The sequence below is a fragment of the Onychomys torridus genome, chromosome 2, assembly GCF_903995425.1.
Source record: "Onychomys torridus chromosome 2, mOncTor1.1, whole genome shotgun sequence".
Lineage (NCBI taxonomy): Eukaryota > Metazoa > Chordata > Mammalia > Rodentia > Cricetidae > Onychomys > Onychomys torridus.
The window spans coordinates 152276633-152293465 of record NC_050444.1 but is presented as its reverse complement, the minus strand read 5'-3'; the positions used below and the strand labels follow the sequence as shown (position 1 = coordinate 152293465).

At 51.0% G+C, this 16833-nt stretch overlaps 1 protein-coding gene across 1 annotated transcript; it reads right to left on the bottom strand.

Moving 5' to 3' along the window:
• Window positions 1-1093: 1093 nt before the first annotated feature.
• Window positions 1094-15974, bottom strand: Pla2g2c (phospholipase A2 group IIC). Its single transcript, XM_036177174.1, has 4 exons — window positions 15917-15974; window positions 13414-13555; window positions 11651-11757; window positions 1094-1257 (listed from the first exon to the last, which is right to left on the bottom strand). Exons 1-4 carry the CDS (start codon window positions 15954-15956, stop codon window positions 1094-1096), a joined length of 453 nt encoding a protein of 150 aa, XP_036033067.1. The 5' UTR covers window positions 15957-15974.
• Window positions 15975-16833: the final 859 nt, after the last annotated feature.

The following is a 16833-nucleotide window of genomic DNA, read 5'->3' as shown; positions in this document are numbered from 1 at the left end:
GCTTGTGAAGTCTCTGCTGAGCCCAGATTTGCTGTTGCTGATGCTGACCCAGCAAGCGCTCATCATCGAGGAGGCTGAGCCCGGGCTTCCTCCTGGTGGATGCAGGTGTCTTCACAGTAGACCGGCCCTGGACCCCAGAGGCCGACGTCTGCACTTCAGACCTTTGCTTTGTCTGCATTACCAGCAGAGTCCCAGATTTAAGGGATGAAAAGGAGACTCTTCCCTTGGCAGATGTGCTGAATGCTAGGACACAAAAAGCAAGTGCCACCAGCTGTGTCTGAGCTCCACTATTCCAATCTGGCACCACAAAACTGACTCCACCTCAATTAGACCTTCCCTGTTTACTAGATTTAAGACTTATAGGACCAGAGGCTTCTAAGTGGGGGTGGAGATTTAGGGTGCCTTGGATCCACTATCCCCCATCATCTCCCCATTTCTTCATGTCATCTTTGCCGTGACATCCTGTGGCAGTAACGAACAGCTTCTTTGTAATGGCACCTGGTTTTATGAGTCACCAGACCAGCCTGCGTCCTGCCAGAGGGTTTACAGATGGCAGACCTGGATAAACAAGGACCAGACTCCAGGTGAGGCTCTTGGGGCTGTATTTTCTAAGATACCTACTTTGTTCCCAGACAGATCTGGGTGGAAGACTCGGTTCTCCAGTCAGAATTGTGTCCTGACTTAGGTTGGGGGTAAAGGAGAGTTTAGGTTAGATCTTGGGTTTTTCCCCCTTCCTGGGAAAAGAGTTTGGGTCTCAGGTAGCCCAGGTTAGCCTTAAACTTACCACGTAGTAGAGGCTGTCCCTGAATTTCTGCCTCTCCTGCCTCTACCTCCCAAATGCTGGAATTAGAGGGTGCCCCCACCCCTGCTCCCTTGTTTCTTGATTGCTAGCACTTACTTGGGTTGGAATAGGCCACTGAACTGCCAGACACCCATGGTCTGTTCTAGAGCAGGAATTTTCCATTTCTTACTTCCGGCCCCCAGTGCTGAGTGAGAAGACACTCCTCCCTAGACAGTAGTGCCGAGCTGCAAGAGCCTGGTCAGAGACAGCTTTCCAGAGGGGTCACAACGCGACAGAGGGATGGCGGCTTCCTTAGCACTGGAGTTTGTGTCTGCCACACTGGGGCCTGCTGAGGAAGGTCTGCTTGAAGGCCTTCTCATAGGTGCCCAGGTGCTCCCTGAAGCAGAACACAGACTGCTTGTCACACGCACAGGCCTTCTGCCCACAGAGGCAGCTGCCACCCAGGGAGCACGCACCTGCAGAAACACGCAGAGTCACTGGGGGCTCACTGCCCACTCCAAAGCTGGGTTCTGAAGTGGGGGGAAGGACTGGGGGCATAGGAGGAGCTGCAGGTGTCCAGGGCAGAGGGCAAAAAGTGGGAATACTCTCTCTATTCACTGCCATTCCCCAGTCACGCTCACATATCCTACCACAGCACAGCAGACAGATGCCTAGGAGGTAAATGGAGTGCGGAGGAGAGCCTGCATGTTGGGGGGGGCGATGAGTTACTGCACCCAGGGAGCTCATGGGCCAAGGCAACAGGCGGGACTCATCCCTCCCCACTCCCCACCCTCTGGGGCCTCAGGCCCATCTCCCAGTTCTAGACACCGCCTTGACATCTCAAGTGCTGTCAGGAACATCTCCAACTGCAGATGTTCAAAGCTACCCTACACATATGTATTGCCATGGCCACTGAGCCTGTCGCCTCTCCACCCTTAGGAATGACACCTTCTGACCCCGGCAGCTCTCCAGGAGCCCTCCCTGTCTTTCACTTCCTGTTTCCCATCTGCTGGTAAGTCCCATGGATGTCCCCGTGTTTAAACCTTCATGCTCTGCCCTCTGTCCATTATCCCTGCCACTACCCACATCCCTGTCCCTCTCCACACTCTGTCACCTCCTGTTCTTCTTCCTTAGTGGGAGGAAACAAACAGGTAGTCTCCAAATGTCACCTGGATCACACTCACTCTCCTGTTTAAAGCCACACTGTGGTCTCCCAGGCTCTGTGGAAGAGGTGACCATCCCCCTGTGGCAGTCTTCAGCCCCCTGCCAAAGCTTGACTACCCCAGCCTCCCTTTCCCCATGGAACTGCCACCCTCCCTCCCCCAGGCTGCTCCAAACACAGGGGCCTCTGTGAGTGCAGGTATCACATTCTGCCTGTCCCAGGACCTTTGCACATGCTGTTCTCTGGTCTCTTCCAGTGGTCAGCTCCCATAGGCCATTTGGGTCTTGATGGAATCCAAGTTCTTCAGACAGGCTTACCCAAGCCCCCTGGTCTAAAGCTCTTCCCAGCCACTCCCTCTCAGGTCCCCTGGCTGGTTTCATTTGCATACTGACTTGGTGTGCCCTCCTCTGCCCCAGAGTAAGGACCCATGAAGCTGAGACTCTGATGTATCACAGAGATCCCCATTGCAGAGCAGATGTGGGTCTACAGGAGCTCCTCAGGGTACTGCTGCCGAATAGCAAATGAACCCTAGAGGACTTTGGGATGTGGTGTCTACCCTTGAGCTGAAGGGCAAGCAGATTGGGGCCTTTTGATGAGTAGTCACAGGCCTAATGCTTTGTGTGTGTGCATACACATGTGCATGCATGAGTGCATCCTGGGTCATTGAAAGCACCAGTTTCTATGGAACTCCACCCCAGGCTGCTCTCTGCGTAAGGAAGGAGGCTTGTGTTCTGCACCTGGTTAGTAGACGTGAATGTCTCCCTGGACCAAATGATGCTGACCACAGTAAGGCCCCTGCTGAGATGCTGGTCACAGATGGAGTGTGTGCTTGGGTCTACTGCTCCAGCAGGGGCATCCTTGGTTCTACAAATACAACGAAGCCAGCCCCTGTCTGCTGGACCAGTACAGGCTGTTTCTCTGCTGCCTTCCCTCTCCGAAGGCCACATTCCCACTGGAGCTGTCCACCCATGCCCGTCTGGAGACTTGATTTCTCAGGGCAGACACCACCCCACGCCTCAGCCGCCCGTCACCACACACCCTCTGGAAGGTGCCAAGGGCATTCATGCCACCCCGAACTCTTCCTCACGCCTGCACCCTTTGGCCCTCTCACACCTCCTTCTCCATCTGTGAAGGTCTGCCCAGAGCCATCAAGTCCCAGCCCCCTTGGGGCTCTTCCCCAGCTCACCCCCATACATGCACCTCTTCCTGTCTGTCCACAGCAAGTCTCCATGTCCCCAAAACAGCAGCTGTGGCCAAGGCCACAGAGAGTGTGCACTGTCTGAATGCAGGCCCTGCTCTAGTGGACCACTCTTCCCTGGGACCTGGTGCTGCCTCCCAGGAAATCTGACCTGTTATCCCCCTGTCCTCCTCCACCTTCCCCTCCCCCCTTCTTTCTACCTTCTGTTTATGTCTTGCTCCTCTTTTTCCTCACTACTCAACTTTCTAGATGCTTCCTTCTTCTCGGACTGTGTACAAGTATTTTTGTCTGCATATAGGTATGTGCACCATGTGTATGCCTGATGCACACAGTGGTTTGAAGAGGACATCAGATCTCCTGGAACTAGAGTTACTGGTGGTTACGGCTGCCACGTGGCTGCAGGAGAACTGACCTCAGGTCCTCTACCAGAGCAGCAAGTGTTCTTAACCGCTGAGCCATCTCTCCAACTACTTATATGTTTTCTTCCTTGAGACATAGACTTATGTAGCCCAGTCTGGCCTTAAATCACTCCTGAGGTCGCTCAAAGATGATACTGGACTCCTAATCCTCCTGGATCCATCTTCCAGGTGCTGAGATGACAGTCATGGACCACGATGCTGTCTATGAATGATGGGACTGAGCCCAGGGCTTCATGCATGCTAGGCAAGACTGTACCAAGTGAGCAACACCCCAGCTCTCTTTGAATCCTTTCTACTGTGGATGAAATCCTTCCCCTGAAGTGCAAATCCACTTCTCATGGCTCTCCCAGTCCCTAGATCTGCAGCACTGGTCTTGGACAGTCATTTTTCCACCAAGAATGGTCACTTTGGCAGCATTCCTCAGTTGTGAGTTGGGTTTCACAGAGCTCTTGCTCAGTTTCAGGACTCCTGGGTTCCCTGCTCCAGCCCAGACCTCTCCCTTGAGCTCTAGACTGCAACACAAGTATCTGTTTGCTGCTACATGTCTTGTATTAGTCCATTTTCTGTTGAAACGCATAGAGTTGTGTAATTTGCAAAAAAAAAAAAAAAAAAAAAGTGGCTTATTTCATTCACAATTTAGGGAGCTACAAGTCCAGACAGGATGGTGCTGGCTCTGGCAGGGCTCCCTTAGGCACATCTCAGCATGACATACAGCATCGTGGTGAGTGTGCATGTGAGAGAGAGGGGTCACATGGGACAACAGGAAGCCAGAAAGACTGGGGAAGGGCCAGTCTTGCTTGCTGATATAGAAAAAGTTCCTACAGTGGGAATGAACCTGTGTCCCTGGAGAACTACATTAGCTTCTTCTGAGGATAGCACCCACAGTGTTCTAACAACCTCCAGGCCCCACCTCTTAAAGGCCCCATTACGTCTTGAGTATTTGTATGTATGGTGTCTATATGTGTTCGTGGGTGGTATGTGCACATGTGCATACCGATTCATGGATATGTGTGTATGTGCATGCATGTGGAGGCCAGAGACCAATCCTGGGTATCTTCCTTGATTCTTCTCAACCTTATTCTTTTAACTATTGTTTGTGTATATGTGTATGTGGTGTGCACACATTTTGTATTTATATATGTGTGAGCACATGAACATGTATGGGTGCACATACATGAGTGTGTATGTGTGCAGAGACTCAAGATTGATGGTGGGAGTCTTCCTTAGTTATTTTCCACCTTATTCATGGAGACAGGGGCTCTCACTCAGTGCTCACCACTGGACCCAGTGCTCACCAATTGTGGTGGTCTGAAAGAAAATGGCGCCCAAAACAAAGTGGCACTATTAGGAGGCGTGGCCTGTTGAAGGAAGTGTGTCATTGTGGAGGTGGGCTTTGAGGTCTCATAAACCCTCAAGCCACACCCAGTAAGTGAGACCATTTCCTGTTGCCTGCAAGTCACGATGTAGGACTCTCGGCTCCTTCTCCAGCACCATGTCTGCCTGCATGCCGTCATGTCTCACAACAACGATAATGGACTAAATCTCTGAAAATGTAAACTGCCACCTCCGTGAAATGTTTTCCTTTCTAAGAGTTGCCGTGGTCACGGTGTCTCTTCACAGCATAGACAGCCTAACTAAGACAGCCATATAGATTAGTTTTAGTTGTGTCAGTCAGCTTGCTCTGTGAATCCCCCATCTGTGGCTTCCAAGTTCTAGAGTCACAGGAAGGCCGCCATGCCCACCTAGTTGTGCATGCCTGGTAGAGCACTTAGTCATTTCCACCTAGTCATTTCCGGGTTATATGTCCTTTGTGACCCATGACCCTGTGGCTGCATGGCTGCGTGGTTGTGTAAAGTGTGTGGCGCAACCACGTGATCTATGTGCATGTGTGGAATAGCCACGTGGGCCTGTGTGTGCAGGTGCAGCTGGCCCTTAAAAGACAGGCCCCTATGTTCCCCTGCTCCCTTCACACACGTGTCCTTCCAGCAGGCTTGATCACATCTATCCCTTTCTCCTCATCTTAATAAAACTCTTGTTAGTGGATCTGTCGTGTTTTGTGACTTTTCCTCGCAGGGTACGAGCGCCGCTAAAAGCCATCATTTGGTGCCATGACTTGGCCCTCACGTTTGCATGATGGCATCTTTTAACTACCGAGTCACCTCCTCGACCCACTGGATCTCCCACTGAACCTAGAACTGTCCAATTAGCTGGGATGGCTGTGATTGGGCTTCAGGGGCCTCCTTGTCTCCAATCCCTTGTGCCCAGTGCTGGGGTTATAGATGTGTGTACCACGCTCTAGATTCCACACGGGTTCTGGAGATTAGAACTCAGCTCTGTACAGCAGGGGATTCATCAGCTGAGCCATCTTCCCAGTCCTGGTCCCCCACTTATTACTACCTGGGTAAGCCATCTTCCCAGATACAAACCCTTTGGGAACACACTTAAAACATATCCGAACTACAGCACATCTTACACTCCACACAATTCATATCACCCCCTGCTGTGTCTTCATGGTCCACTGTACTTCCGTTTTCACAGCTCAGTGCTTGGCGCCATGACCTATGGCTGCTGAGGCCAGGAGCTGCCATTCAGCCTCCCTCTCCCTCAACTCATCTAATCCACCTGTAGGTCCTGGCACCTCAATATCCAAAGCCAACTCAGCACCTCACACCTCTCATCCCTTCTGCCGCCATCCCGGCTCAAGTGATGGTTATTTCCCCAAGGGCTCCAGAATCAGCATTCTAAACAGTGAGCCTCCTTCCTCCTCCATCTCTAAGCAGTGCGGTCCCTGTCCCTCTGGCCATGCTCCAGGTCATGTGCTACTGAAGCAGGCAAGCCTCCTGAACTGCCTGGGCAGACACCCAAGCATATACCTACTCCTTGCCTAGGCTCCACACTCCTTCCATGCTGGCCCTGAGGTCTTGGACCTCCTTTACAAGGCCGTCCTTCCACAACTACTTAAAGTAGTTATTTTGCCCTCCTTGGGCCCCAGCACCCCTAGTCTGTTGGAGCAGCTGCGAAGGACTCATCCCCACCTGACTCCGTCTGTCACTGTTTGTGGCTCTACCTGCCGCTCTCATGGGCTCTCCCTTACTGGAGTGTAAGCTCCTTCAAGTCAGAGCCTGGGTCTTGCTTATTGTTGATTTCCAGCCTTAGCATTGGTCAAAGCTCCATCACCATTTGCTGGAGCCTCTAGCAACTGCACTTACGTGGACACAGAAAGGTGCCCATTCTGGGACCCTGGAAGCCAAGTTCTAGACCCAAGTCTGCAACTAACACACTTTATCTTAGGCAAGCTGCTTCCCCTCCCAAAGCCCATCTCCTCGGCTTTTAAATGAGATCAATATGCCAGAATTGCCTATTTAATGAGATTTTCCATTCATCCACTCCTTAAACAAACAGATATTAAACTCCTAGCACATGACTTGCCTTGGTCTAGAAACTGGGGTAAAGACATTAGCAAGCACACCTCCAGATTGCACTGTTCCAAGAGTATGTACCATTCCATATGGACCCTGAGAATGAGTTTCCCGGAACAAGACAGGCTTACTCCTTGTTGTTTGAATGTGAGGTATTCCCCACAGACTCATGCATTAAATACCTGGTCCCCAGAAGGTGGTATTATTTGGGGAAAAGTGGAAACTTTAGGAGGTAGGGCCTCACTGGAGGAGGTAGGTCACTGGAGGGTGATTTTGAAGGCTGCATTTGGTCCTGGCCCTTCTTCATGGTGTCCTATCTGCCCTAAGATGAGTAGTCTCTAATACATGTTCTCACCACCATCATGATCCACTTCACTGGTCCACAAAACCAAGGACAATGGACTCAGATCTGTGAAACTGAGCAAAAAAAATCAATCCTTGATGACTTTTAAATTGTTCTCTTGGGTCACACCAATGGAAAAACCTGAATAATACAGAAAACAAGCTTGAGGAATCTTGGAGATGAGGGCTAAATGCATTTTGCAACATAAGATGTGCATGAGGCTTGGGGGCAAAGGCACAGTGCTATGTACCGTGTGTGTGTGTGTGTGTGTGTGTGTGTGTGTGTGTGTGTGTGTGTGTGTGTATCTCTATATCTCTATCTCTATCTATCTATCTATCTATCTATCTATCTATCTATCTATCCATACATATGCCTGTGCATTGAAGGTTTGGGTCCTTGGCTGACAGTACCATTTTGGAAAGTGATGGAACTTTCAGCTTGGGGGTGGCGGGGAGGTGTTCTAGTTGAAAGAAAGAGGTCACTGTCAGCAAGTCTTTGGGGCCTGTGGGTTGTCCTCTGTATGTCTCCTGTTGTCTGTCATGAGGTTAAGAACCTCCTCTGCCACACACCACAGTACTCTGCCATCACTTCTGCTCAGAGGCACGTGGCCAACAACGGCTGAACTCCCAGAACCTGGGAGTCCAGTTAAACCTTTCTTCCTTTACGTAGGCGACACTGGGTATTTCGTCAAGAGCATCGGTAAAGCACTGAGCACACCCACAGCTCTCAGGGAACTTGCACTCTAGCTGGAAGTTGGGGGCCGCCGCACAAGTAGACAAAGAAGGTACAGGAAATGTCAGGGTGCCATGAATGCTGGGAGAGAAAAGGGGTGTGCAGCAGGCAGAAGCTGGTGTGAGGAACGCTCCAGTAATGAGAAAGGTCTTTGCAAACTAAACTTCCGGAAGTTACCACTTCTGCCTCCCCATCTCCAGGGGGAGGGAGGAGCCAAAGGCCTGCAGCCAGGTGACAACAGGTGACACAGTGCAGCAGCTGGAGCCAATCTCTCCCCACAGCCAGGCTTCACCCTATGCATGTGCGGGCAGAATTGTCACTGCGCTGATCTTCAAGTCCCTTGTGACAGCTTCTATAAACCTCCTTAGAGGAGGGGCAACCACCTGGCCAGCCATGCTAGGGAAGCTGTCCCCTTCCAGAAAACTGGCCCTTGAGCTTTGTTGAGTACTGGTATTTGGGTGGCATTTCAAGCTGTGGACACCAAGCTCCTCCCTCTGCCCCCAACCCCCACTAACCTATCACAGCCTCCCCAAAGCCTGTCCCACACTGGTTGCTAGGCAACCTGGGACCAGGCTTGGGGACCGGATTTTAGAACCGCTGGAGGCATTAACTCTTCCAGCACAGCTCTTTAAACTGCAGTGTGCCCCCTCACCCCCCACACACAGAAGAGGCTTAATTCCATAGGGGTCACAGTAACGACGTTAGCCTCAGAGGGTGCTAGACAGGGCAGACTGCAAAGGAACTATAATTAAGACCAGGGGAGGATGGACTGGAGAGATGACTTGGTGGTTATGAGTACCCGCTGCTTTTCCAGAGGACCTGGGTTCAATTCCCAGTACTCACAACTGTCTGTACCTCCACATCTGATGCCCTCTTCTGGCTTCTTCTGGCACTGCATGCACATGATGAACGGACATACATGCAGCCAAAACACTTACACACATAAAATTTTAAAAATTAAAAACAGTCCCAGTGTTCTCCAACAAAGTAAAAAGCCAATCCAGGCCAAACCAGAAATTCCCACATCCAAGTGGCAGGCACTAACTAATCACCTGCAGTGGGGGCAGCCCCTCCAGGGGGGTCACAAGAGGGGTCACTCTTGCCCATCACCCAGCAACCTTGTGCAGGGTGAGTGATTTCACCCTTTCCACGGATGAGGAGACTGAGGCTGGGCTGGGACGGTGAGGCTGGACTGGAAAGCTGAGGCCCTTTGCCAGGAACAAATGAAAAGATCTGGGGTATTCAGTTAGACCAAGGTCCATTCACTGCGCTCCTCCAGCTAGGGCAGAGCATCTCATCAGCTGTTAGAGGCCATGAGCCTTGTATTTGGGGAATAACCCTCCCATCAAGTAGATGCCTTTCCCTTAGTCTCTGGCTGTGTGACCTTGGACATCCACTTGACCTCTCTGAGCCTTGATGTACTAAGCAATAATGGGGAGAAGAGTGCCTAGCGCCAGAGGTCTTCCCTGGTGAGCCAAGGTGAGATGCACAGAGCAGCCACAGTCAGCTGCACACCGCTGGAGCTGCTGCTCATTAAGCTGTTTGATGAGTGAGAAGACTGAGGCCCAGACAGCTCAAGCCAGGCAGGAAGTTCTGGAGTGGACTTCCTGGAAAGGCTCAGCATGCAAGTCCCAGTCTTGCCTGTCACTCACCTGGATCAAGCCCCTCCCCTCTGAGTGCCTCGGCCTTCCCAGAGCATCAATGAGGGGTTGGCTGGGATAGTCTCCAACATGTTTTGTGCTCTGGAGATCTCTTAAGCTACTGATCTTTGGAGAGCAGGCACTGGGACGGCCTTACTCTGGGTCTGGCTTTGGGACCACAGTGACAGTAGGTGCTCAGCCAATAAAGGGTGCATGGGTGGATGTGTCTGTGTGTCGGCCCACATCAGCAGCAGGCTCCACACCAGAACCCAGGCCATACAGTTCTGGGCTCCTTGGAGGGTGACACTGATGTGCCAGGTAATTGTGGAAGTCTCCTCTTCCTCCAGAGCTCATGGCTGTATGTGAGGAAGCTCATCCATGGACACTAGCTCCCAGGTCCTGCCTCTGTCTCCTGCCAAGAGCTAACAAGTACCGATCAGAGGGCACGTCATCTTCTGTGGCCTCAGCCTGTCTCAAAACACCTTCCTTCACTCTTCCCATCTCCTGGAGTTCTGGACTCGGAGGTACAGTTTCCAGGCCTACTCTTGCTTTTCTGGGCAGCCATCGAATGAAGGAAGGGCAGAAGGTTGGTTGGCCTTAGGCCTCAGTGGCAAACGTTCTCTTGATGTGCGAGGTCCCTCTGCCAGCCATGCAAGGCTGAACTGAAGGCAATCTTCTATTGCGGGAGTCTGAGCCACCAGCCAGCCACATTTCCAATCTCACAGTGGATGCCAGGGAGAAAACTCAGTCCTGACTCTGGGGTTTCCTGTGTCTTGTGCTCGGGATGGAGTGCTGTGGTACATGACTCCCAGTGTGGAGTCCTAAGTCCTCCATCCTGGGAGATGAGTAGAGGGGCAACTGATAGTTCTCTGACCTTGGAGGAGGCAGATGGCTGCCCAGAAACACAGCTGTGATATACCCGGGAGGAAGTGGCTCACGATGCCCTAAGGCTTGGCGGGAGTTCAGCTACGGCATGTGAGGAGCAAGAAACCACCTACTGGGCTGGAATTGCATGGCTGGACAAAGGTTCATGCCCACAGCCCTCACGCTCTTTAGGCTAGACTTGCGCTCCACATGCCCACACCCTTAGCTCCAGGACATATTCCTTTTGAGAGGACATTCTGCGTACTTCCCCACTCAATCTCTCCCTCTTCCCTTCTGCACAGTGTCCCACTCTTAGTCACCTTTCTGTCCCTATCCACATTGGTCACAGTGCACAACACGCAGTCGCCCTTAGCAAATGTTTGTTCAACGGCAAGACAGCCAAAAAGCCTTGTTAACACGTGACAAAAAAGGGGTGGTGCTGGAGTGATAATACTGTGGTTAATGCACTTGGGAGGACCAGAGTTCAGACACCCAGAAACCAAATGCGGGGTAGGTCTGGTGGCCTGCCTGTGATCCCAGCCCCTGGAGGCAGAGACAGGACCCCCACAGTAAGATAGCCCCATCAGCCAGCTGAGGGTTTGCCTGAGACACTCTGCCTCAATGAATAAGGTCCAAGAGTGACAGAGGACAGTCCCTAACATCAACCTCAAACCTCCACCTTCGTGTGCCCATCTCCAAGTGTGCCAACACACGGACAAAAACATACACACATGCACAGCACACACATCTGAAAACGGGGTGGGGGGGGGGGGGTGGTAGTGGTAGGGAGGAATGCTCTCAACAGCCAGCGCTGCCTAGGGAAACTGCAAAGTCAATGGACTCCACAGCCAACAACTCTTTACTGGCCCATAATGTAGGGCGGGCTCTGGCTCCCCGGTTAGAGCTGAGGTTCAGTGGTGGGCAGAAGAGAGCAGGCGAAACTGCAGACTCTCTCCAAGAAGCTCTGACTCTTAGACTTGCCCCTTCCTTGGTCTCAAAGCACTTGGGAAAGTCTCCTTCCCTAAAACCATCAGTGGGTTAATGAGGACTCAGCCCAGGATACGCAGTCTCCCTACAGGGAAGGCTACTCACAAGCCACAGTCCCGTTGACAATGCTAAACTGGTAGCCATTCAAGACTGGCTGGCAGCCATCCTCCTTCAGACTGTGGTAACAGCAGTCATGAGCCCAGCAGCACCTGGGGTTGGGGAGAGGAAGGTGAGGTGAGGAGGGGCTGCCCCTGTGTGTGGCTGTCCCCGGGGAGTCAGTGAGAAGACACTGGCTGTGAGCTGGAAGGGACTTCCAGCTTCCCTGGCTTCCCTGGGCCTGAAGGCCCTGGAGCTGGGGAGGTGAGTTACTGATGCACCTGTCCTTTACTGAATGTTTCCATGTGTACATGGGCTCTTGGCCCTTTGTAGCCCTGGGCTAATGGTGTGTGGTTTGGGATCTAACTTTGGACTCCAGCAGGCAAAGCACAGGTGGGTGTAGACAGGTGGATTCAGAAATGAGCTGATCTGTGTTCCAGGCCAGGCTCTGCTGCTTTGCCTGGGGGTGATGGTGGCTGAGCAACTCTTTGTTGTTGTTGTTGTTATTTGTTTGGGTTTTTTTTTCTGTTGTTGTTTTGAGACAGGGTTTCTCTGTGTAGCCTTGGCTGTCCTGGAACTCCCTTTGTAGACCAGGCTGTCCTGGAACTCACAGAGATCCATTTGCCTCTGTCTTCTTTCTGAGTGCTGGGATTGAAGGTGTGAGCCACCAATGCCCAGCTAAGGCTGAGCAACTCTTAGTCTGGGATCCTCTCTGTGAATCCACTTCAGCTCTAAGGTGGGTTACAATGGGAATGCTCCTTCTGTGTTTACTGTGAGGGTTGAGGCTCATGTGTAGATCACCTGTTCAGTGTTGGGCTCATACTGTGCATCTCACAAGTGCCAGTGGCCTTCCATGTCTTCACAGCTAAGCCTGGGGCTCAAGTTCCATATAGCAGACCCTGCTGCAAGGACATGCCCAGGGATATTTCCCTTCTTATTTCTTCAAATGGGAAAAGACACACACTATCCAGTCTCCCCACTGTGCCCCCTCTAGATTACAGTAACGTCCATTTTTTATAGAAGCCCACACCACCCACCCCCAAATCCTTAGAGCTATCCTGGAAGCCAACTTCGTACCGTGTGACTGCCTCCAGATGGACAACTTTTCCGAACTGGGCCACTTGGCTTCTCTCCTAAAATATGGAATTAGGTCTGGGAGCTGGCTGGGCAGTCTTACTGGACCCATAATCCAAAAACAAAACAAAACAAACAAACAAACAAACAAAAACAGGAGCATGGGAACGAAGAGTACCTTTGCCAAGTGAATGGGAAAGGCTTCAAGATCTCAGGTTGAACTGTGTAATGTTAGGGCCCTTGACTGAGAACATCAGGATGGGCCTGGGGTGTATCTCGGTGGTATGGCGGTCCAGCGGGGACGGGGTTCTGGGTTTCAGTAGCACATGGTGGTACATGCCTAGAATCTGAACATTTAGGAGGCAGAGGCAGGAGGATCCAGAGTTCAAGTCCAACCTGGACTATGTAGTAAGTTCGAGGCTAGCATGAGCTAGGAGCTAAGACCCTGTCTCAAGGTGGTCAGCACACAAGCCATACCCAGGACCTTAGGTATATGGGGCCCTGGGCAGTTACTCAGGTCAAACAGGGAAAGGTGGATTCAGTTCTGGCTTCCTCAAGACTCACCCTGCAACCCCTTTTCAATCTTATGCTGCTTTGGGATCATTTCTTTAGGTTCCTAACCCCCTCTCTCCCAGCCAGAAACCTGGACTTGAACACAAACGCTGTAAGGGGCTAGCCCAGAACCTGCGCATCCCCTGTCTGTGGCATCCACAGGGACTCCTCTGCCCCCAAGCCCACAGTAGCGGCCATATCCGTAATAGGAGAAGAAGGCGCTGCGCCCTGTGATGTGTTTGACCATCCTCTGGAATTGCCAGAAGCTGCTGAGGGTGGAGGTTGTCCCTGCCAAGGAGAAAACAATAAAGGAGAGGAGCCTGAGGACCCACAGGCCTCGCTAGAGTGCTTGCAGTGAGGTGGGGAGTGTAGAGCCTTGTACAGGTGTCAGCCTTCTTCACAGGGTAGAAAAACAGGATCAGTGTTACTCCAACACCCAGAAAGTGTCTCGATAACCAGGAGGAGGCTCAGGCTCCCCAGCTGTCAGGGGTGCTCCACCACCATCCATGTCTGATCAGCATTAACTGGGAAAGCTCAAAGTCAGCCCTTCCCCTAGGCAGCATCAGGCTTTTATAGTTTCCCAGGAGAAGCAAAACCCGGGGCTAGGAAATCAGAAAAACATCTTTGATACAGTCTGTAAAATGGCACAAACACACAGACCCATAAATTCCTACTATTTTTAATAGGCAGGGTCTTCTCTTCCTACATAACCCTGGCTGGCCTGGAAGTCCCTGTAGAGACCAGGCTGGCCTTGAACCTGGGGAGATCCTCTCCTCTCTGCCTTCGAGGTGCTGGAATTATAGGAGTTCAACAGTATACCTTTTTACTTCTATAAAATGCTTACAGACATACACAGAAATGCATACATAAGGGTGATTGCTGGCAGTGTGGTCTGCAACATCAGAGCACTGGAAAGTACCGCATGTATCACATAAGGATGGTCATCAAAGCATATGTCTTAGGAATGTACCAGTTTTAATAGCTGAACTCTGGATAGTGAGATTGAGGCACATGGAGAAAGAATCAGGCCACATTCGTTTAGCGTAAGTCCATGTACCCTTTTTACAAGCACATTATGGTGGTTTGATTAAAGATGGCCCTATAGGCTCATATGTTTGAATGCATGGTCACCAGGGAGTGGAACTGTTAGGGAAGGATTAAGTGGCCTTGCTGGATGAAGTGTGTCACTGAGGGTGAGGTTTCAAAAGCCCACACCAGGCCTAGCCCCTTTCTCTGCCTGCAGATCAAGATGTAGCTCTCAGCCATTTCTCCAGCACTGTGTCTGTCTGCCTGCATGCAGCCATGCTCCCTGCCATGATGATAATGGACTAAGCCTCTGAAACTGTAAACAAGCCCCCAGTTAAATGTTTCCCTTTACAAGAGTTGCCTTGGCATGGTGTCTCTTCACAGCAATAGATCAGTGATTAAGACACGTTTTGTTACAGTATTTTGAGTGCGTGCATGGGTGGGGGGGAGCCCGCTTAGAGAGTCTCCAGAGCAGTTGTATCTAGGTCCAGAAAAGTACTAGTCCCAGAGAAGGCTGTACCTTTGTTACTATATATTTTATGGTTTTGTTTTGTGACCAAATGAAAACTATGTGGCCCAATCTGGCCTCAAACTCATATGTAGTCAAGGATGACCTGAACTTCCAACTCTCCTGCCTCCACCTCTGAATACAGGCTTGTGCCATCTTGCCTGGCTTTATACAGCGTTGGGGACTGAATCCAGGTTTTTGTGTATGGCAGGCAAGTGCTCTACCCACTGAGCTATGTCCCTAGCCCTGCATTTGATTTTTTAAATTATAGGCATATATGTGGTTTGTGCTAAAAACACTGCAAAAACACGGACTCAAAGAAGGAAAACAGTCAGAGTGATGGGAGGTTTTCTCAAGCTCCCTCCCACCTCAGTGCAGAGTTAGATGCCTTGACCTGATTTCCCAATCCTCCTGCCTCCACTTCCCAAGCACCGAGATTACACATTTGGCATGATTTTGAAAACTGCAAAGCTCATTAGCAACTTGGAAAAAGAGGGAGACCTAATTTTGATATGTCTGACTTACAGAACCCCAGAGTCACTGCAACGTGGCTGAAAACAGCAGGAAACTGGTTTTGGATAAACAGCTAACACAGGCAGGCTATCAGCGAAAGCTGAGGTTTTTGTTGTTGTTTTGTTTTTTGTTTTTTTGACAGACCCCTGACGGGCCCCAGGAAACCCTTCAGATTGCATACCTCACTTTGCAGAGGTGCACAATCCGAACCCCCAGTAGCAGTGACCCTGTTTGACTAAGTAGTCACTAGACATCCTCAGGATGCCTTCTCCAGAAGACTTACTCCAGCTGACTGGAGTCTTGTATGGCAGTACACATAGCTTTAAACAAAGGAAACCAGAATGGGAAGGAAGATAGCCTCCCAGACCATGAGTGCTGACTCCACTGCCAAACATCATTTTTCCAGTATGTGGTCAATGTCCTTGGATTCCAAAATGTTCTGTGCGCGGGCCCAACAGCATGACCAGCCCATCAGACAGCAGAACCAGAGGTAGGAGAACTTTGGAGGGAGCCTGAGGGCTCCCTCTACCTTCCCTCAATGCCACCTAGGACACAGTCAAAAAGATGGCCTCCCAGCACTCACTCAGATGGCTTATACTTACAGTAGAAGATAAAGACAGTGAATACAGCAATGACCTTCATTCCCAAAGAGACCAGAAGGTCCAGGGTGCCAGAGTTCCACCTTCATCTGCCAGTTCAGCTCCTTTTGGGGGAGGAAGTCAAGGAAAAGTACAAACCACCAATACAGCCAAGGCCTTTGGATGCCCCCAGCACAGGGCTCCAAGAGATCTTTGCCAGACCTAATGATGTCTGACTGTGACAGCCGTCCTGGCAGTTTGACCCAGATGTAAAATGTGAGAACGGCTCAACTCTTTGGAAATGGTGAACACTAGTGGTGTCTGTCTTTGGCAACACTATCACTCTGGTTGGTTTGGTTTTTTTGTTTGTTTGTTTTTTTGAGTTTTTTGTTTTTGTTTTTGTTTTGTTTGTTTGTTTGTTTGTTTTTTGGAGGAGTCAGCAGCCCTCAGGGCAGTGGGGGAGAATGTGTGCGGGTGCCTGTCCCTTCATGGAGTGGCTCCATGATCAGCTTTCTTTCAGTTCAAGTATTCTCCACCAGCCCCATGAGACATCAGGCTACATCAGACTGTGATGAGTCTTGGAGAGGAAACAATAGCTCAGTAGAGCTTTGAGAGAATCTGGCAGGTCCAAAGCCTCAGGTAAGTTTTCACGCAGTAGTGAACTTTCCCAGGAAGACTTCAAAATGTCAGCCCTGCCGCAAGAGCACTGTGAGAGCCCACCTGGTGTCCGAGCTGCTTGGCCTTCTTTGGTACAACTGGTGGATGCTGAGAGGCTGGGCCCTGACCAGGCTGGTCCTGGCCAATCATCATTTCAACAGCTGTACAAGTTTTTCTAATTAGGTTCTGTCTCCATGGGAACCTGACAAAACCAGGCCCAGGTTGGAGCAACAAAGAAAGGACATCTTTTGAAGCAGCAGGTGATGAGACTTCAGATACAAAGG

Coding starts and splice junctions, on each gene's coding strand:
- Pla2g2c (XM_036177174.1), bottom strand. CDS start 15,956: ATGAAGGTCATTGCTGTATTCACTGTCTTTATCTTCTACT. Junction 13,556..15,916: donor CACTGTCTTTATCTTCTACT/GTAAGTATAAGC, acceptor TCTCCTTGGCAG/GGACAACCTCCACCCTCAGC. Junction 11,758..13,413: donor GTCCCTGTGGATGCCACAGA/CAGGGGATGCGC, acceptor TCTCCCCAACCC/CAGGTGCTGCTGGGCTCATG.